The sequence below is a fragment of the Anopheles moucheti genome, chromosome 3 (genome assembly GCF_943734755.1).
Source record: "Anopheles moucheti chromosome 3, idAnoMoucSN_F20_07, whole genome shotgun sequence".
Classification (NCBI taxonomy): Eukaryota; Metazoa; Arthropoda; class Insecta; order Diptera; family Culicidae; genus Anopheles; species Anopheles moucheti.
The window spans coordinates 84775117-84798214 of record NC_069141.1 but is presented as its reverse complement, the minus strand read 5'-3'; the positions used below and the strand labels follow the sequence as shown (position 1 = coordinate 84798214).

Here is a 23098-nt window from a genome sequence, read left to right as displayed (position 1 = left end):
CGTAGTCCAACGACCCGATTGCTCCCAAAAACGATGACCCCACACACGCAGCGCAGACTGCCACCTTTCCTACCGGATGTGAGTTATTAATGACCGGTTTGTTCCATCATCAGAGTGAAAGGAAAAACGTCCGACCGAACATGACAGGATACGGGTACGGGTTCAGAGGTCAAACCGCTGCATATCATCACCCACTACGATGGCGTTAGGCGAGGGTACGATAGCTTTCACCATGCCAAAAACCCAAAAAACCACTCGTGAAAGTCAACCACGAGTCAGAGAAAAAACCACAGACAAGGGAGCTTTCGGTATTGAAAACGGCACTACTATCTACGACAGTCCTCAGAACATCGTCAGTATAAAGACAGGGCAAAATGGTTCTTTCTCATAATGAAATTGTTTCGCTTCGTTTACAAATTATGTGAACCTCTGTTTGCGTGTGTTTGGTTTTAGATTTATTTATTTTATTTTTACATCTTTGTTCACTTGTTTGTATGATGTCGTTCTTCGTGTGTTGTGTGTGTTAGAAAACTTCAAGTCCTAATTCTCTTTCACTTCTGGTTTTTCCTCTTTTTTGCTGGAATGGTTTGTCTTTATGTTGTTTTTTTTTCGTTTTTGTTTCATTTTTCTTTTCTTACTTTCTAATTGTATGTGTGTTTGTATACGTACATTCCAAAATATGGTTTGTCAATTTCTACTCGTTTTTCACCCCCCTTTGTCTCACTTACTGACTTTGTAAACACGGCGCTTGCGAGGAGAATAAATCTCCCCGTTGCTCTTTCGTCGCGATCGATCTCGACCAGTCATAAATATTGTTCCGGTCAAAAAAGTTAGTCACCTTCGCTTGATACCATCCGCAAAGAATTTACATATGTGCTACAAAGTGAAATTAAACAAGAACGTCTTTTTTACTCTCTCACAGTCGCTCTCACGGAAGGACATAAATAAGACACAGCAGAAAGGATAAATACGGTAAAACAGCGGTTCGAAAGAAGCCCAGCGGTACGAAAAGATGGCACCGTGGCATTTAAGCGGAAGTGAAGTGACCTGTCATGGTGTGTCGTTCTTCTGCTGCTTCCCAGACATCCGTTGCCTTGTATACAGCACCAGCCTAGGGTACTTCCTCCGCTTCAGCGTCGTGATCGTTGTAAATGTCGTATCCGGTCTGCATCTGTGGATTCAAACCGTCGTCCGCTTTCTCGGTGGCGGTCGTATTGTAGCCTATCTCGTGGTACCGTATCGGATAGGTCAACTGATTGCCCCGGTCCCATGTGTACAGTTCCTGTTGCGGAGGCAAGGTGAAGAAGGAAAAAAAACCGAAACGGAAAACACGATAAGCACGGATGTATCAGAAGAAGTCACTCGTTAGCGGTAAACTCTCAACCATCTGTACCGCACCCCGTATGCCTTTGATGCTGTGTTCCAGATATTCTAAGAGCGCAACACACACACATGGACGAGTGTGGGAGGAATTCTTATTTCCCTTTGCCCAAAAAGTTCCACTGTGTTCGAAGTTCAATATTTGATTAGGCTACTTTCGTTGCGCAGCTCGGGAAAACCGGGCCATCGGCGAACCTTTGACGCTTCCAATTCTGACCCTACTTCAGTACTGTATCTCCCCCACACAACCACAACATACATGAACGGGGCGGCAAACATAAAGCGTACCAATTTAATTTGATTTCCCATAGAGAAATGCAAAGAAAAGTTGTTGATCTAAGGAAATTAATTTCCTCTGGAGAATACTGGTGCTTCTCGGAGGGCGTGCGTCCACCAATCTCTCCCCTTCCTCCGCGCTCCACTCCACCATCTCGGATAGAAGGAACGAGGAACTGATGTTGGAACTAGAGCAAAAGTGGCGCACTTATCATTTGGAGCATCCCAACAAAATGGAAGCGAAAATTCCGAAATTATTTAAGGGGAAAAAACGATTTGCACATTAGATGAAAGTAGATCTACATTTGATGCCATTCCCAATCCTCAAAACCCACAAACAATTGGTATGCAAATAAGTAATGCAATACATCAAAACCATTTACTGGAAGCGGCTCCATGGACAGTGGGACTCCGTGCAGCCGAAGCGTACCATTTGCAGTAACACTAAATCAAAGTAAGCACTGACTCGCCATAGCCTTGTGTCACCGATGTGCTTGTGTCCAGTGCTGTTCCACATCCCAGACACAAACGGTGCAGAGTTCCCAAGAGCGTTGCATACTTTTTCGAGCAGGGGAGGTAAGATATAGTGCATCAAATTTGAGATCATTTGTTCTCTTTTAACTAAATGGTATCGTCATTACTTGTAGTTACGCAGAGGGCGCCGAACCGAGTCCGAAGCAAAAGTTTCCTCCTCCTTCCCGACGGGAGGGAGTCCAATTTCGAGTAAGTAATTCCACAACATCAAACAACGGCAGCAAACTAGTTCTTTGCGCTGGGGGAGAATTACCCGGAAGAAGGAATGCAAAAACAGCAACAAAAATACATCTCCCCATTCGGAGCCTGTGTAACTGATTGTCTCATTAATTATAGATCCTTGTCGTAGTGGAACGCAGAATAGTGGATGAGGCGAGGATGGAAACACAGTTGCTCCAGGAAGGACAAGATCACTGTGCACTGTGATGGTTTACTACCCCTACTTTTTATGCTCCAATTCCAAAGCATCCATGTTATTGTCCGTCTCTGTCTCTCTGGTATCTCACTTTTCGAATTAACAGGCTATTCCCACTGGTGGATGGCTGCTAATGTCGTACTTGGGATTGGAAAGAAATTCCCAAAACACACACACACACACCATCACCAAAAGCTTACCTTGTTTTTGAAATTGTACCCCACGGTGGTGGTCTTGCGGAACGGGTTCGTGAAGGCTAGGCTTACGTCCAGCAGCTTGCTGTGGTACAGATCGAGGGCGAGCCGTATCTTGGTGTTCCGCTCGGTGACGGAATCGATCGCGTACAGAACACCACAAACGATGAACATTTCGCCCACCTTGTGATGATTTACACTAATGTTCCACCCGTACTGTACCGTGAGGTTGTTCTCGTTGAGCTACAATTGCCAAAAAAAAATACACCGAAACGGTGAAAAGAATAGAAAAAGGTATAATTTCGCTACAAATTGCACGGTGGGGAATTACTGCGAAAAGGAAAATGCGCGTCAGCGTTTGTAACATTCCATTTCGATGCATTTCCAGCTGTCACTCGATACGCCTCTCTCCACAGTACTCCCGTGAGGCAAAATGGAATGTTTCAGAACCAAGACAAAAGCCTCGCGACGCGACGAAAAGTAACTAAAGGCAACAGGAAAATGATTAATCTTACTCTTTACCTTGACAACCATTGTGTTGTTCGAATCTGGCGTCCCGTAAATGACCCACAGCCCATTATCGTCCACGTTAAAGTCCATGTAATTAATTTCGGTGGTGTAGAGATAATTGGAACCGTTCGTCGTAACGCCTTCCAGCTCGTTCATTGCTGGAATGGGAAATGGGAATGTTCATGTCACAAGAGCTACATTTACTTCATTACCTTTATTCAATGCGCAACCCAGGCGCACAATGTTTCGCCGTAAGGTGGATTAAAATATGTTTCAAAATAAAAAACCCATGTACAATAGTTGTAGCTCTTAAAACAAGCCACATTGACAGCGGATAGCTGAGAGTAGTTTTGTGTCGCGTTCAATTTACAGATTATGCACCATTTTACGTGTTGCTCGATGTTCCTACTAACTTACCGGTCTGCCGTTCCACATTCAGATCGTACTTGATGATGCGCGGTGAATTACGCTCGTTGTAGTAGAATGAACCATTGTAAACCACGTGTGCATTGCCCTGTGAATAGGTTTAATTTCAACAATTAAATAATTAAATTAATCGTATTTTTTAGGTTGACAAGTAACCTGAAGATATAATCCTGATATGAGATGTAAGGAGCTTAAAGCAATAGAATGCTTTCAAATCTCTCAATTAAGAAACTTTACTACCGGCAAGGTACTGTAGGTAACTTCATCGTACCATAAGGAACACTCGTCTTTTACTCAGGTAAGGAAACTATCGGAATTCATTAGTCTAAATTGATTTGAACACCAACGACATACACATCATTGGTTCTTGATATCACTGGTAATAGACATGTTGAGGTTTTCCATAGAAGGTGTAATTGCAAAGCCTCATTGATCGCCTTCTACGTAGTGTTTATCTAGCAAGGTTCTTTAATAAAGCTCCTTATAACTAACAAAAAGCTTGAAACCTTTTAGATACAGAGGATAAAGCTTTCCAACGTAGCTCGGGGATGATACATCCAGATTCTCTAGATTGATGGCGATGGTGCTTTTCGATATATATATTTAGTTCGATCGATCGATATAGAATAACGCTCATACATCAGTGATTAGTAAGAACATGACGTTAACATATTGCAAACCTTTAGGCTGTTTTATTTAATATAGCCAGTCATAAACATCAAACTGTGAACTTCAAGTACGTTTTTGTTGAAACGCACTCCAGATTCATCCAATTAGCCCGGGATGTCCAACTACAAATTGGATCCTCAATAGCTGTTTCACTTGTCATTCCCTTATCATGACGTACGGATGTATTACGAGCGTAAGAGTTCCAGCTGCCATAGTTACTTACCCGGAAGGGACGCTCCAACCGGTACGTCTTGGTGGCCACGTTGTTCCGGTACGTGGTTTTGTTGGCGAACTCGAACAACCGGTTGGTGTCATTTTCCCTGGTGGCCCACACCTTCTTCTCCATCGCATCGTTACGTGCGGCCGGGTCCTTCAACCATGCGCCGTACAGCTGCTCGGTGTACTTGTGGTACACCGGTTTACCCACCGCGTACAGTACACAGTCTGTAACGTGCAAAACGCATCAGTGAGATATCGGATTTACGGTGTTACCGAACCGGTGCTAATTTGCTGCTAATTAGCTATCTACGGTATGATTTGTAATCGGAGTGTACTGTGTGGTTCTTTGGTTTTCTTGGGAATTCATAATAACTGCGCTTCTGATCTGGTGTAGCTAAGGGCTTTCGCATGAAAGAAAGTCCCTGGTTCAGTGTGGTGCCACAGTGCAGATACTTATTACTCATATTACTTCTACACCAACCCATTTACAAACCCCATCGGGGAAAATAATTGATCAGCCAATCAACTCACCCGTCGTCCGGTTTGGCAAACCCGTGAAGCTGACATTTCCGATGGGTTTGATTTCGAGATTGCCCACCAAGTCGTACAGCGATACGATTGTGTCCTTGCACTTGAAGTCCCTGCGTAAAGATAGGCCACAGTCAGACAACCATTGGGAAACCATTGCGTGTTGGTTGCAGTTGCGATTGCAAACAGCTTGCAAGCGCTGGCTCACCTCGGATCCGGACACTCGGGGCAGGTGGTCGGTGGGCCACAGATGTCCTCGTACGATTCCTTTTCCGGCGGTTTCGTGCCGTACACGTTGATGTCGGTTGAACCCGGTGGCCGGATGATGAACGGCGAATGTTCCATCAGATGAAATTCCGCCTCCGTCATGCCGAGCTCGTTCTTGGCCACGCAATGATACTCCCCGAAATCGGATGACCGGATGTTGGTGATGTTCAACCGCATAACCGATTTGTAGCTACGTGGCGATAGGAGAGCGATTTTTTGAATGTTTGAGTTGCGTTAGGTGAAGCAGGCTGCTTGTTAGGGCACTTTGTACAAGTATGCTACATGATGACAACTGCACTTCCGGGTCGCGCTCAACAAACCGCGACCAATTGCGTTGCCCGCGGAATCAAATTAACATTTTCAGGTTACGTTTAACTAATTTAGGGTTCATGTTGCGCATTCCTGCTTTTGCATCATGTTGTCCACATGCACACACATCACACAGTTTTTGATAACTAACAACTGTTCAAGCAGAAGTACAGTTTTGAGAGTTAATGCGAAATATGTACAAAACTCCCTTTTTTAACATATGAGAGCCTTCAAATAAATGTGATCGAAAATTGACTCCCATTAGCGACAATTTCCAACTGCAGACGTGCAAAAGTCGAACCAGCACCATCGGCTTCTTATCGTTGCTGAGCGTAATGTTGTTAAAAGAAATTTCTCCGTAAAAATCGTAATTAATTTGTGCAAACACACACCAAACTGCTCGGGGCGGTCGTTGTTTGTCAGTGGAGTTTTCTTTTTTCCACACTCTCCACAAGTTCGTTTCACTTGCATAACTTTCATCCACAGAAAATTACATGCCTTGATTGGTTGGAATGTTATTTCACGTGCAAAAACTACTAACCTTACCGCTCGAATAAGGCACAAAGCCAAGAATTACAGCAGGATGGAAACAAAGAGAAAACTCCCAACTCCCTAGCCAAAGGGTACCGCCGCGTAAAAGGAGAAAAAAAGGCGAGAAATTAAAACTCATCTCAGAAGAAAGGAAACCAGTTTCACTTCCGGTCGTTTCCCGAACTGTCTGTCACTGGTTGTCCAATGAAACAGTAAGGTAAAGTTGTTTTTTCGCTAAAAATTGTGTGTTTTTCATTTTCCGTATCACTGTCTCGCTCTTGCAAAGGGCGCCACGGATTGTTGGTTGAACTGCTGTATGCATGTAACATGTAGTACAATGCAAAAAGAAATATCCCATTTGAAATTCCTACAAGGCTCCTATTAAAACAATAAAAAAAATCCTTCCGTTTTAAATTCCTACATTCCGGTGTAGTGGTTGTTGGTGATAACTTTTGTTTCTGTTTCTTTTCCGCGTGGACCGAGTCATGAAGTCGTTAAGTAAAACCTCAAACAGTATGGTGTGGTAATATACAGACATTTTTGTTTTTTCTGTCTTTTTGCACTGAAGAGATACATTGCTCATATCGATCGGATATAGCGTCCGGAAATACATTCTCGTGTCCCACATGAGCTCACGTACACGGACACATACAAACCCATGGGCTGCCTACACTTCCTCCCACCGTACTTACCCATCGTAATGGGTTTCCATCTGGAATTTATCACCCGGTTCGAGCAGCCGTCCTCCCGGGAACCGTTCCCAGTACTTCAGCGCCTCGGGGAACGCCTCGATCTGTAATTACAAGAGCAACGATAGCGATGGTTGGAATGTTAATAGCACGGCGGATGGACATACCGGGCCATGATTGTTATGCACCGGTGCGGATACACATTCTCCGCTGTCCGGAGACAACATAACGAACTGATAATGGTGTAAATGAATAATAATAACATGTTGAAGCCGAAACAGCAGAATCGATAATATATATTGTTTGAAATCATCTACGCCTGGGTATTTGCGTTTGCTTGTTCCTTTGCTACCAAACTATTGTTAATAACTTTATTGTGTTATATTTTTTATGTTCTTTTCAGGTGTATTTTTGGTTGTCTCCCATTTTTCGTGCAGTGCAGTATGAAATTGTTTATTTATTTGAAAACTTCTTTAAGGACGGAACTTATCATGAAGAAGGTGCACAAAATTACAAGCGCTCGTTGTATCCGTACCTCCAACATTTTAGTGCTCTTTAATCTTGGAAGATACTGTCTCTTCAAATTAAAAAAAATTTAATGCGAAATTCGTCTTTGCGCCAACGACCACATCCGATGTAACTTTGTCGATCGTTTTTCCTCTTTTTTGCACACACCGAAACTCGTACGCATCATCACCGAATCGCCCACTCGACCAAGCTTTACTGTCCAGCCAAGCGAAAATGGAACTGCTTGATTTAACCACCTGCTGCTTTATATTTTTTCCCCTCTTCTTTACTTTAGATGCCCCCGTCGTATTTATCCCGTGGTGGTGAAGATTCAATTTAGATTTATGAGTTCATTGCACGTACCATACTGTGCCGTGTGGTGGAATGATGTTGCGGTGAGGTTGCACAGTTAGATTGGGCTCGATTTGAGATCGAGTCTAGCGCAGACACGAATCGCAAGGAAAAAAAATGACAATCAGGAACAACCCGCATACGTGCCGGGTTTTTTTTTGCAGTAGCAATAGCGCTCGATGGGTGAAAAGCTTTAATAAGATTTATGATGGTAAATCAATTTGCGGTATGCCTAAAAATGGCTGCAAAAATCTGCTCTCTAAGCCATACCATTTAATAAAGCAGAAACCAGACTGAAATCTGCTACTGGAACGCCCATAACCGTTTACACAATAATGGCGTGAGCAAGCGGTTTGCGGTGGCAGAGGAGCGACAAAAAAAAATCACACCCAGCAACAGGAATTTATGTTCCGTAATTTTAGCTACTCAAGTTATGGCCGGCTCTTCAACTGTATGATGATGTGCGGGGAAACAGTTTTCTAGCGGAGATTTATTTTATTCCGTTCCGTACGGGCGATGGAATGGTTTCCTTCTGCGTATGTTAAACGATTTCACGTGTCGTGTCACTACTTGGAATCAATCAAACTGATGAAACGTACGTTGACGCTCACTTTATACCACTCAAAATGGACCATTAAATCGGAACCCACACAAATCGAAACGCTAGGATATGGAGTAGAGCCATAGGAATTCCAACAACTTACCTCACAGACAAACGTTACCGTGGAGCCGTTAACCGCGTACGCCATTTGATTTCTCACGCGTATTAGTGGTGGAACTGTGGGAAATGGAACAGAAGGGAAAGAGCAATAAAACATACGCAATTTATATATTGCTCAATAAGCCTGAACAACAACGGAATACTGTGGATCGATCAATATACAGTGGAAATTGAGTGCCATTTTTCTGTGGGACGGTTTTTGCGGTACTTGGAATGCGTATTTTACAACTAATTGTGCCAGGAGAAGGCTAGTTAGAAAACCCAATAAAAGTAGTGCAACCAAAGTTAAAATACAATCGATATACTCCCAAAACGTCGGACATAAGTGAATTATTTACAACTGTCATTATTTGGAGATTGAATCAATTTAACCATCAATTGCCATGGAAACCACCGTGAATACGGTTATCCTCTCAAGCCTTCGCAAACCGTTACAGAAACTTTGCAATCCCAAGCTTAGGTACCTAATCTCAACAATGACCAGATTACAGCGATACTATTGTTTTATCGACAGCAATTGGCACCGTGGGCACATGTGTTGCCATGTGATACTACGCCAAACCGAACCGAACCGAAAACTACCAACTTCGATGGTGCTTCCGTTTGCAAGAGCAAACAATTTCACTTCCACTTTGCGATCGCTACGATGCACAGCCACTCTTAAGTGTACTTCGACCGCTCCCCCGTTCCGAAAGGCACCCGAGAAAGGGTGGGAAAACGCTTTTCTTCCGCTTGTGCAGGACAATTTAGTATTGTGAACCCGGGTCGAGATGTGCCCCGCGTGCGGGAAATGGGAAACTCTTGGAACTTACAATGCACTTCGATGTTGAACGTCTGGTTCGCCGGTGGTGAGATACCATTGTCCGCCAGGCATTGGTACGCGCCCATGTGCACGCGATTGATTTTGGTGATGTTGAGCGTGTGTCCTGCCATCGATGTTGCTGCGGAAGGAAAAGGATACACACATACATACACATGTCAGTAAAATGGCTTCTCCTAAGATGGTCACTCTGTGAGCGTTTGGTTCCTGGCTGGTTGTGGGAGAATGCACGTGCACGTACGGTTGTGGTTTAGAAAGGTGCATCACACCGGAGTGGTTCGAGTGATTTTTGTTTTTTGCTGTCCTTGGTGAAGTTCGTTGAAGAATTTTACATCCTGTCGAGTTGACCGTTCCGTCATGCAACGACAACGACAGTTTCACCTTCATGATCCCAGCGCATAGTGACCGTGGGTTTTACGACGGCTGTTCCAACCAACGGCCCATTATTGGCAAGGGTAAATGCTATTAGGTTCCACTATTGTCCGTCTAGTCAATATACCGGATGTGGTATCCAGCGTAGAGTAGATTTCTCTGCGACTCTTAGCAGTTTGGTCCGAGCGTGATTTCTAAACGCGCTAGTGAGCTAGTGACGGTCAAGTGCTACTCCACCACAACCATTTCCGGGAAGTGAATGACGCTGTGTGCACCGGGCACCGAGCAGAAACAGTAAAAAGCGGGAAGTATCTTCCCAAAACATTCCTTACCTTCCCAGGCCCCGTTGGAGATGGTTTTGCCATCGGCACGGCGCCATTCGACGTGCGGTCTTGGTGTCCCGGTGGCGGCACATCGTAGCCGCAGGTGTGTACCCTCGTGGACGATGATGGGTCGCAGTGCCTCCACGGTGCCGGCCCCGGCTATCGACGGCGGTACGAGCAGCTCGTTCGAGAACGTATCGTTCACCTTCACCTTCCATGCGTTGATGCCGGGTGTGCCGGGCGTTCCGTTCGTTCCCGGGCGGCCCTGTTTGCCCTTCGGTCCGTGTATTCCTGATTGAGGTGAAGTGGAAAAAAAGGAACAAAGAGATGAGCAGGGCATGAGCACGAACTTCCCAGTAGGAGATCGTTGTGCAAGATTGATTTCTTCCCAACACACCGGGAAGGCCCGCGTAATGATGTTTACTCGCTGCCCGGAGTTCCCGGAGGTAAAGCTACGTGGACTTCTTCTCAATAGAATTCTACGCGTGCAATCACTATCACCTGAGTGGTGGTGTACAAGAGAATGTAATCTACGCGGTTTGCACACATCCACATCCTACAGTACCAATTTCAGCTTAACTGAGTTTTCAACAACACATAGTGGGTGTGTATGTGTGTTGGGAAAATGTTTTCTTGCAATGAGCTTAAATCCCGGGCAACAAACCCAGCAAACAATTCCCAATTTTAATTTCAAACCAATCAAAAGACGAAAGAAACCCCAAACTACTACCCTGTCGCAATCGCAAATTTTCTTCCAAACACTATTACGATGCTTTATTGACATCGTTAGCAATCTTCCTCCATTTAACAACCGTTCCAATATCAATCAATCTGCATTTCGAGACGATAAATCGAACGGAAGCACTCTTTCTCTTACACCATCACCACCCCCAGCTCGACCTTCTGCTCGCTACCAGCATTCGCATTTACAAGCATTCGGCGCGAACCCTTTGCTCGGAAAGGACACCAATTCATCTTCACGGTCGGTCCCTTCCGATCCCTTCGGGGTCGTGTACTGTGAAAACATAATCATCGCTGAGAAATGACGCCAATTTCGGGGGTGGGGCAAACCGATGGGGAGTCAATTTCGCGTTCTCGATTTCTCGACCAAGACGCACCCAAGTTTCTCCATCTTAGCGACACAGCGCCACGAGTGCCCAAGATGCAACGAGCCTGCAAACGTACTCCTGCTCCCGCGACGTATTCGTTGCATACGTCTTCGCCTGGGCGCTGAAGATGCATTGCACACATTTAATCAATTCCAAACTCAGCGTGCGTTGCTTTCATCGACGAAGCAAGATCAATGACTGTTCGATGCTTTGGGATCAAGTGGGAAATGGTTGGAAATATATTTTACACCGGAGTAACACAAACAAAGCGAGTTTAGGGTTAATTTGTATGTAAAAGGGAAACCCTTAAAAGCGGGTTTAAAAGCGGATCATAAAGCTGTTTTCTATCTGGTAGAATGTATACACTTATTTTAGTTATTTTCAAATGCAAAGGGAATTGTGAAACTTTTATTACTTTAGTAGAAATAATAATTTTAGTGTTATTAGTGTTTGCTAAGCTTCTAAAAACACCATACCCAATAATACTGCAAGAAAACCACCTGTCGTAGTACATGCGCCAGTGTCCCACCATGGCTCTTGTAAGTCTACGTTTTAACCCTCTTACATGCTTTGCAAACAGCTTAGAGCTTGAAGAGCAGCGGAAAATTGCTTTCCACTGTAATCTCCGTAGCGTGGTTCGTTTTCATCTTCACTTGAGGAGATGTTTGATAAACAGCTGCATTAATTAATTTTATGACGTGTTTGCACCCTGCGCTCTGTTGCGCTTCTACTTGGAGCCAATTTCTCGCGTAACGTGAGCCACCAACTTACGCTTAAAATGTTACCAGCAACTGGCAACTGGCAGCAGAACGAGAGAAGCATCCTTAAAAGCTTTGATACGCTTCAAAATCATGACGGGAAATGGCGTGCGATGGTAATTATTATCTCGTAACACAAACACGCGTGTACTCGTACCATGCAAATCGCATGTGTTCTTGTGGCTCCTCGCATACTTCACATTACAAATCCCTCCCTGTATCTACTTGCACTTTGGCAACTTACCTCTCGGCCCGGGCAGTCCTGGCGGTCCCGGCGGTCCTATCGGTCCTGCTAATCCTGCAAATGGCCAAGTAATCACGGCGATAAGTTACGCGTTGCGATCCATAGCGTGAGTCCGAAATTGCACTCTGTACGTACCATCTTTGCCGTCGATCCCGTTACGTCCATCAATGCCTGGAATTCCATCTTTACCATCCTTGCCCGGAATGCCATCCGCACCGGCCCTGCCCGGAACACCGTCCAGGCCCGGTTCACCCGGCACACCATCACGCCCATCCAGTCCCGGATTACCCGGATAGCCGATCTCTCCTTTCGGTCCACGCGGGCCTGGTTTGCCTTCGCGTCCGTCCACACCCGGTGGACCTGGAAGTCCCGGATCGCCCCGATTACCTTTCGGTCCCGGTATACCGGGCAGTCCGGGTGGACCAGGTGGACAGTACTCTTTCGTCGCTCGGCAAAAGCCGGTTATGGCGTCGAACTGGAAGGGAAGGAAATGTGATGAAGTTGTTAATTTTTGGGACGAAGGGGAAAAATCACGGCAAATAAATCATTTCCATGCGCCTAAAGATATGCAATTTTATAGCGCCTAAAGATATGCAATTTCCTGTACAGCTTATCGCCTTTTGCGTTCTATTTGAAATTCGCTTTGAATAAATTCATGATGAATGCCTGTTTTTAAACGGTGTAAAAGCTCCCAAAATGCCTTTACAAAGTAATTGTAGTATTTAATATCAACTACGTCACCCAATATAGCTTATCGCAATATTGCTATCGTCAATATGCTTTGATGCAAAAAAAACCTGATTACATCCCTTCTCCCGCTTTGCCATACCCTTTCCGCGTGGGTATAAAATTGACCATCATTATTCCCGGTCACGTTCACGTTCAATATACCAGCGGGGACAATTCGATCATATAACAATTTTACGGCTACGGACATAAAAATCCATTTCCCTCGCGGACAACCGATTGGGAATTGCATATCCCGTTTTTTCACCCTTCCTTGCCCATACATCTATCAACCTTTTAGCTTCTGCAATGCAAACCATCCGATCCATGTTTGCCGGCAAATCTCGTATCACTCATCCGCACATATTCCCCCGGAAGCCGGAAGCAGTAAAATGCAATAAAGTGTCGTATCGTTTTCGCATCGCAATATCACATCAATCCGGAAACGGAACCGACGTCATCGTCGATTGCTCGAAGGTGGATGGAGTGTAGTGCAGTGATAAAAGCAACCGTAACTAGAGAGAATGAGAACAGAGAGATGGGCAGGGAAGGAGAGACAAAAAGCGCTTTACACAACCCAACACCGTGCTGATTGTTAAAGTGATCTCGTGGGATATGAGATGGTGAATGATCGAATAAGTGGAAGGCAAAAAATATCACTCCTCGAGGAATGGTTTCACCTATTGCCACATCGCTCCGGGCATACATTGCTGTATCACCTGTGCTCATTCTTCCCCGCATACCTACAGAGGCCTCCCGGCGAAACATCCCAACCGACAAACATCTCGGTGTAGGAATTTGATTCCATCTCAATGCAACGATTTACACATTCAGGTCAATGCTTTTGATTCGATTGCCGCTCTACTTCATGAAAACACACATTCATCCGTTTAGTGGATGGTATGCGGCGTATCGGCGTAGTTTCACCTACCGGAATGCGAGAGTAGCTCGTCAGCCAAACCCAACTATCACCGCCAGGTGCGGCACCCTTCAGGCCCGTCTTCTTTATAATCTCCGCATCCTTCTTCTCCAGCTCCGATCGCAGCTTCGGATTGAAGAACTCCACGTTCGGGCCTGCGGTAAAGGAATGCAACGGAATAGAAACACAATTATTTTCTCTCCTCCTAATTACTTTCATTTTCCTGTCGGGGATAAACGGGATGATTGGAAAAAGTTTTGCGGCATTTTCTTACCCTCCTGATCCGGGACCAGATTATCGTCGAACAGGCTTAGATCGCGCTTCGGGCGGCCGGGCGTTTCCCGGTATGGTAGCTTCCGTTCGTTTTGTACTCTCTGATTCGCTACTAAGTAAGGCAATGAAGTGCTGTTGGAATGGAGTAGTAACACACGCTTTAATTGATCAGCAATGCTATTGTTAGTGAGGGTGAAATGTGTGTTGCAATGTGCTTTTGATGTGTGGAGATGACGTTAATTAACCGGATCATGGAAAATGATTGGCTGACGATGATTGGCACAACCAAGTGAGCAAAGCGCTCCTGTAGTAAGCCAAAGCCATAACACGATTTGAGTGCGTTATGAGTAGTAAGTTCGAATCAAGGCTTCATCCAAAGTGTTCGACAATGTCTTAAAGTCCTTCTTCCAGGCTAACACTTGCGGTGCATACCCTTAAGCTCGATTAATTAAGATTTATTTAAGATGAAACTAAATGCATACGTCTAAATGGTTCAATACTGTATGATCGTTCTAAAATGTCACCAATCAACATCCGATACAACGCTAACTAACGCACATTAATTTAGTAGGGTAAATACTCGATTTTCTACATAATATTTACTCCGAAATACTTAATGGTAACCGATGGTAAACGGATCACTTCCAAGAAATCCTAATTTAAAATGCTTTTACTTGGTATCTGTCCTGTGACACGATCCCACCGATATACGTAGGATAGCCGAAAGCAGCGAATAAATCCCCAAAGTTACTCACTGCTCATGTTCGTCCTTGTATTTTCCATCACGTTTCCTTCCACGCCCGAAACGCGAAGACTCATAATTTATACATGCGGCCGTAACGAACTTCTTTTTTAATGCCCGAGCGCTATGCGGTCCCTGTGCGGTCGCGACGTAATGCAGCTATCAAAATTTTAATCACCACCTAGTCTACGTCTCAACACCTTGCACTGGCGATGAAATATATTGTTCTGCATCAAATGAGGATTTTGATAGCTCCTCTTTCATTTCGCTTCACTCGGCAGCTCGGCTCCTACTGTTCCCCACACACACCTCGCGTACTTTTTTATCGCTCCACCCAAAAAATACATCCTAAGAAGCAAAACTTGATCGTTAAAGAATCTTGCAACGAGCAAAGTATTTTACGGGCGAAACCAAAGAGAGAGAAAAAAAACAACCCCATTCCAACGACTCGGGAAAATGAAAATCAAAGGAAGACAATCTTAGGGAGGGCAAAAAAATCACGAATGAAAATAAAACAGCTTCGTTAGCTTTAGCTGCAAGTTCCCCAAGCCGGGTTTAATCTTTTCCCATCAGAAAGCAACTCAGCGAAGCCCCGGATGGCTTAAGAAAATTGGAGACCATTTCAGAAATGTCGTAAATTTTGCTTTCTTTTATTGACTCATCTTTCAAGGGGTTAGTCAGATGCCAAAATGTTATTGGGGTTTGAAGCGAGCATTAAAGGTACATCCGAAGCAGTTTGGCATCGTTCCACGGGGAGCTAAAAATATTCCAATAAATAACTTCTTTTCAGCACGAAAATAATGCAAAACGATACGTACGTTACAAAAGATGCCGCTTCTCATTAAGCAGAAAGAAAACATGTCATCGACAGCCTGGTATTCGAAACCCTGCAGCTTTAAGAAAACATGCCACCGTAATGAAACGTAAACTCCCTGGTGAAACACAAATATTACAACATGCATGCGCCACTTGCCAAGCCGGCTCATTTAACTGCTTGGCAAGTTTGCTCCTCACCAATCATTATGCAAACATCGAAAGTTGCACATCTTGCCACGTGCTGCAAACCTTCATCCTTCACTTCAATTAAACGTCCTGCGCCGCGTACCCGTCGCGTGTAACAATATTTGAAGTGATAAATTAAAATGGCTTCCTGATGTTGGTTTCATAAAACGAAGCGTGACTGCTGTTGCGGTACGCCCGACTGCATTACACTGCAACTTATTACCTTACGTCACAAACGTGTCATGGCAGGATATGTCGGTGCCGTGTACGTGCACACCTCAAACAGGGTGGTGGTGGCTGTCAGCTGGATTTGCACTGCATGTGTGATGGGTTAGTTTTTCTCCCCCACGTGCTTCCGGCGAGAGCGCAAGCTGTTCCTTACGCCGGAAGCCTAATCATCAGCACCGGCATCATCATCATCATCATCAGTTGGTTATTAAACAAAGCCAACCGAGATCGGATGTAACCGGCCTTGCCAATGAAAATAAGCAGCAAGACATGCAGCGCGATGCACAGTGGGTGTTGGAAAAGTCAGAATAACATTTTCAACATTTATTTTACTATATCTACGATCTTCTTTAATTAGTTAAAGGAAAATTGTTGCAAGTAAATTATGAAACATATTTTAATAATCCTATGTTGATTTAACAGTGGGTGAAAATTAAGAACCTGTTACATATCATACCTATCATATCTATTTATTTTCTACTATATGAAGATCTCAATTTCGTATAAAATTCATACACTAAGTATCTCATTTGAAGTTATTTCTGAAAAAAATGCGTCAAGGAAGATGAAATTCGGTTAGAATTGTTTTGACTTATTTCACAAAAAGTGCTTTCACTATAACTTCAACTATATCCTACAATACAAACGGCAGCATAAGATAGGACAGGTAAAGTTTTCATTTCCTGACTCTTCCGTTTGCCTTGATGTTTGATAGTTTAGATGAAACGGGAAGTAACCCGTTTCATATGGTTCCTTGGTTACTTGACATTGATACGTTCTGAGGGCACCTTTCTAAAGAAAGGCATAACTTACATAGTTTCGGCAAAGCTTAAGCAACTACGTGAAGCAAATGCGGGCCCAGGTGTTGTTCCTTGGCCGCGCCAGGTCTAGACATTTATCAAACCAAAGCACACACGGGCAGCATTAACCGCATGCCAACAAGCGCATGTAAGCCGCCCGCATGCACTGCACGAGCAATGCATGTAAATCCACCCGACCGAAAGCCTTTTGCCTTTGCAGTACGAGATTATCCGGTACGAGAAATGTTTGGCTTTGTTCGAAATAAACTCCAAAAACCCTATATCTCTCACGAAGCGGGTTAAATCTCGGTTGGTACCTCCCGGTCCACACTGTTATCCCTGCAACCGCACACACCTCACCCATCAGCACTCCGAATCGCACCCGATTCCCATTCGAGAACGATCGAACCTGCCACATAAAGTATAATTCCACTAATCTCTTGTTCTGTCCGAAAGTGCCATTACCGTATGCCGTAACTACAGTGCGCCAACGCCAGGCAGCGCACTGGCAAGACTTTCCCTTTATTCGCACGATCTGACTTCAGTAACCTGGTAACTGTGCACTTTCACCATCCGCCCCACAAACGGATCAAACTGCAATTCCATTTGCTTGGGCAATAAAATTATGCCCGAGTGCTTATTGATTATTTTTCCTCCTTTTATCGGTTCCCGGTAAGCTTACACGAGGGCACGTCGGATGGAATTTAAAGCGAACCGTATCGGTCGTTAGTCTTTGCCATCCGATGCAGTGGTTCGGTTCCTTCACGCTGTGCGAATAAGCTTGCATTGGGCAAACAATTGGTGCTGCTGCTGCTGCTGTTGCTGCTGCTGCTACTGCTGACGTTTGCCGAACGAAGAAGATACACCCGATCCAGTTTCACTTACTGATAATTGGATCCTGGAGTGCTCAAGGATATTGATTTTCACATTATAATTCCATTGTGATATTCCGATTTCACTAGTCGGTTTACAATTTGATTATGAGACAATATAAGTTTAAAAGATGTTTCAATAATACATTAAAATTCAATATGTTTTAAATGATGCTGGGGTTTCAAGGCCTACTAAATAATGATTTTAACTTCCTACTGTGTGTTAAGATGCTTTAACAAGTTAAAAGAAATGTTTTGTGCAATGATTGCATACTTTTAGGAGCAGTGATTTTCAAATAAACCCTTTTCCTACCGCTACCTTTCAAGCTTTCAATCTATCATACGCTGCATGTAAAATTGATGTCACAAGGCCCTCCAATTTCCATTCTAAGGCTCAACAACATAACTACTGCAAAAGCTTCCCTTTCGCTCCACAAATGCCATCACTAAATATATTTCGCCATCCATTAAATAATGTGCTTTGTTTCAGAACATCAGCACAATTTGCACACCGCCATATTTTCTTTTTCCCGGTGCAGTGCTGTAATGGTTTCCAATAAAATACCTGATTTTATTGCCCCTGAAATGGTGGTATTTGCTATGTGCGAGTATCTTGCCATCCGAGCCAACGCCGGTCGAACATTACTGGCAAACGTCCGACATATTACTTGCTGTGGATGTTTTTTCCGCAAAAAGAAATTCGCCTGCAAAAGCTCCCCGATTCAAATCGAATCGTTTCCATTGGCACGCGATTACGCTTTCACATTTAGCCTCTCCATTACTTATTTTCCTCCGCCCTGTTAACTAAAACCCATCCGTTCTTTTTTTTGTTCATCCATAAGCGGAACTGTAAGCATTCTTTTTATTACCCAGTGGCGTTGTGTAAATAGTGGTATTGGGGTTATTTTTTACCAATAAATAGAAGAGCACGGTGAGCCGGGAGAGCGGAAAATGGATGTGCGAGGCAAAATATCCTATGAATAATCGCATGTCCTGGAGCAAGCAGCGTGTGCTCTAACCAAGCCCAGCGGGACTTCGAACGACTACGAAATCACGGACTCGCTTCACCACGGGGGAAAGGCTATGCCGCTGGAGCAACTAATACCGGTGGCTGGACTGAGCGTAGTTGCCAAAAATTGTGCCCTAGCGTTAGAACACTACGGTCGGGGCTTTTTTCACCACTAAATGGACCATTTAATCGGCTTTGCTCGGGTCTACGGTTGAGGTTATATCGCTTCGACTTCGATGTGCAATAGTGCCATGCTTCCAAAGCAAGAGTCTGGTTTTCTCTTTACCCATTCGCCAATAGCTTGCACACATGCACACATATGGGGGAAATGATAAAAACGATGAATCTCACCTAAGTTCTGGCGCGATACGTCTCGTGTGCGCCAGCAGATCCGCGCTCAATTTATCGATGTTACTCTTCCAGTAGTTGCTCAGGATCGTTTCGACCTGGCGCTGAACCTCTTCCTCCAGGGACGGTGCGGCACGTCCTGCATCCATCGGTGGCAACCGTCGGTCGACGTACGCGAGCAGAGCTGCAGATAGTACGAACATCCCGATCAGTAGCACCGCCAACAGTACGTACACCTGGCACAGGTTGAGCGTTGTTTGTGTGAGCTCCACCGTTTTCACATCGACTGTGTCCTTACGCGATGGTTTCCGGTGCGATCGGCGGGATGCTGGCGGGACTACCACCGATGGTGTCGGTGACAGGTCAGCACTTTTGGGTGCCGATGACTTGCGAGAACTCATTTTCGATGCCCTCGTCTCGGTGCGTTCCATCATGGTTGGAGGGGAAAGCGGACAGGAGCTGGGATAGGTTTTTAAAAAAGGGAACCCACCAACTAAAGGCTTCACGTCGAAAGGTTGCAAATGATGATGGTTGCGAGTGCGCTGGAGACTATCACGATTGACATTTCAATTTCCTGCGAATACAAGCAAAGCATGCAAAGGAGACCGGGTAATAGAGTTTGTTAGAAGTTATACATTGATAATGTTTGTTACATTGCATATTTCCAAGATCGTAGATACTAATGTGCATAATAACAACTGAAACGAATCACCAGCCACCATTCAGTTGCTTGAAATATATAGTTTACAAAATGTCCACATGACCAAACATACTGTCGCCTAACACAAAGGACGGCTATGCTATGCCTATTGCATAACTTGCGGCGTATTTAGCATTTTTGTTTCATGCAACAGTCATATGAGTTATCCCTTTTCACTGTTACTTACGGCATGCGTCAACATGGTTGTATAATTGTATTACAATACTGACATGTGGTCCACAGCTCAACAAAACGGAAATTTCATTAATAAATACTCAATAAATGCCTTGTGCTAGGCAATTCGATTTACAACCCTTATGCGTCCATGCAACACATGTTTTTGAATGTCTGCACATAGCATTCGCCACCAGCACATACGCATGATCATGTTAATCCTATTGTTTGAAACATCATAGACAAGATTAATAATCTAAACAACGAACACTACGCCTAAATGCTGTCGTTTAAGGCATACACTCAAACCGGATGCCTCAATGGGTCAAAGGATTGTTGACTTCCCATTTCCAACCCATTTAAGCAACACTTTAACGGCTTGAAAAAAGCGTTCTACTAAAGACCCTCCCTCCATTAAGTTAACGAAAGAATTACCATAGCAGTAGCCATTTTCCTTTTGTAGAACAAGTACATCAAGCAGTTACTCCATTTGCAAAAGGGTTTCAATATTGATCCGTTCAATGAGCTCTTCTCAAAAGGGCAAAAGGCACCGACATTTAAGCCATCTAATTGCCCACTCACTGGATGATGCTGAAGGCCCGGCAATGGTCTAGCTCTGGCTCGGGTCTAGCTAATCATGACAACTTCCTCACAACCTTACATCAAAGCAAAAATGTGTTGCTGCTCTTAGGTTCGCTGTACCTAGTCGCAAGATCCGTGACGCTAGAGCGTACAGCTAGCCAAGGGTCGTCAGTGACAGGCAAGCAGGGTGATCCCGACTTCGTACAGCTTTCGTAGAAATTATATTCCCAATGCGCTCATCATACAGTGCGCTTTCCTGTGTTTGTGTGTGGACGGTGGGAGTTTGACGTTCCTTAGCTCATCCGTACGGCTCAAAAGCAGAAAGCCTAACCGGTAAGACTTTTGCTTTGGGTTCATAATTCCCGCGCCAGACGGAAGATGATCGGATGCTGATCCGTAATCGGCAAAGCAAGAGAAAAACGCACGTACGCCCCGTGGGCGTATGGGAAATGAATTTTCCATGAACCGGTACACCTCTCGGGCGTAGATTTTCACTTTCTTGCTAGGCTCTATGATGCCCGGGCAGAAACACATGCCCCATCGTGTACCGCGTGGGTAGCGTGAAGTCTGAATGGTGATTACGAGCCGGTTTCAGTAAAGTATCGTTGCAAATTCGTCGACCTACAATCGGTGGGATTTTTCCTTCCAAGAGCAAAAATGATTAATGAATGTATTGCAAGGGCTTACCGGGCCTACCCCCCGGTCCTCCGTGTCATGCTGACGGGGCGAGTTTGTTTATTTTATTTGTCCGGCTCCGTGAAGCGCGACCCCTGTTCTCGCAAGCCAGCAGCCACCAGTGAGCTGTTGCATGGATACTTTCTACCGTATACCGTTACACAACCCGTTTCGCAAGAAATAAAACTCCGACAGCTTTTGAGTGTCCGGGCAGGGGTTTTTGTTTTTTCATTGCCTAGACTCACCAACGTTGTACATTTCGTGTACGGTTGGATGGTGGGATGCAATTTACTTAAATTTTCCGATTGTTCTTTTCATGTTCCAGATACTGAGTTTTTAATGCCACTAGAATCCGTGGAAGTCCGCAAAGCAGCACTTAGCGACGGAAGGCCCGGATGAAAACCCCTCCACGAAATTGTACGCCCCACGGCATTCGGTGCCCATTTATTAGCCCAATTGGAATTAATTGGCCCACAAATTACGCTAATCAGAGCAATTTCCGCTGCGCTTCAGCAACAATAATCATACAGCCGGTAATTGGATACCCGAAGGTATTTAATTCCTACTCAGCTGAAATGGAACCTGGTTTCCTTTTTGCCGTGGGGGGACGCAGATGAATGTGCAATTTATTTCTTTACCGCACACAGGTGAATCAAATTTTACACATGTTGATTTTGATTGCTTTCGTTGCACATAAATTTCCCATATTTTCGTTTGGTGCGCACAACGTTTCGCCTGCAACGAATGCAGCATGTCAATCCAATTTTCCGCTTATCGCCATCACTCGTCGTTTTGAGCTTAAGGTAAAATTCACTGCACAAACCATTTCCTGCACATCACGTCTCGGAGACGTTTAGCCATCCTTCTGGAGTGTCTGTAGAATGTAAATCTTTCTTTCTCGTATGCAACACACATGTACTATGGGATGGGAGGAAGGTCTGTTCCCCAGCTCTCCCAAAAAAAGGATACCATCGGCAAGAATTTCCATTGCTCCCAAAAAAAACCAGGCAATGAAAAGCATTTGACTTCCGGTCGGATTGGTGCGGTCAGAACGATGCCGTAATACTGTTTCTTTCCTTTTCTGCATAAGGATCCGTTCTGGAAAGGATCAACCTGCATGCAAATGCGTTACGTCCGTATCAGCTTCAACTTCAACGTTTTTTTTTTGTTTGACGAGTGTATGTGCAACGAGTGTATGTGGCCGGGTGAGTTGAGTTATGAAAGTTTGAGCTTGAGTGCAAAGTGAAGTTCCTCTCGCAACCGACAGATTCTATTCGGTCGCTACATGAATACACGAAATCGTAAACATGCCTTTTTTATTATATTTCATCTATTACCGCTCCCGCTGTACCTGGCCGGGGTTGCCCCGTACGGCGGCATGTGATCATGCATATCCTTGTCGAGCTTGAGTGTGAAACCACTACGTGCACTCGAAACGGGCGAGTGGGCATAAACCCCTGGGCCAATATGCCGTGACAAGATTACTCCGTTCACATTTTTATGATGCTCTGAGTGGAACAGAGGACAAGAAAAGCGTACAGCAAATTTAACATTCATCCTACAAGTTGGATGTTATATGCATTGCGAAACATTGTTACTTCCCGGCAGCCACACCACACATTGGAGGGATAGAAAAAATCGGACAATATAACAATGATGCCGCTCCTTCCGTATCCATCTGCATGCCCCCACGGGATCTCTTATGAAACGAATATATGATTCTGCCCTTTTGCATCTACCTCTCAAATCCACTGGTAGAACATTCTCCCTGCATCTTTACCATTGCCTCATCGCAAGCACAACACCAAGGTAGGGGAAATGTGGAGCAAATCCGAACACATCCTTACACCCGTTTTGGATATTGAAATTCAAACGGAACTGAAAATGTTGTGCTTG

The 23098-nt window shown here is 44.6% G+C and overlaps 1 protein-coding gene across 1 annotated transcript; it reads right to left on the bottom strand.

Moving 5' to 3' along the window:
- Window positions 1-433: 433 nt before the first annotated feature.
- Window positions 434-19502, bottom strand: LOC128302152 (uncharacterized). The gene is made up of 16 exons (XM_053038901.1): window positions 19075-19502; window positions 14072-14202; window positions 13810-13952; window positions 12288-12627; window positions 12153-12206; window positions 10051-10332; window positions 9339-9467; window positions 8510-8583; window positions 6951-7051; window positions 5360-5608; window positions 5155-5264; window positions 4628-4848; window positions 3727-3823; window positions 3322-3467; window positions 2806-3042; window positions 434-1282 (listed from the first exon to the last, which is right to left on the bottom strand). The coding sequence occupies exons 1-16, from the start codon at window positions 19500-19502 to the stop codon at window positions 1112-1114; spliced, it is 2913 nt and encodes a 970-aa protein (XP_052894861.1). The 3' UTR covers window positions 434-1111.
- Between the last annotated feature and the right edge of the window lie 3596 nt (window positions 19503-23098).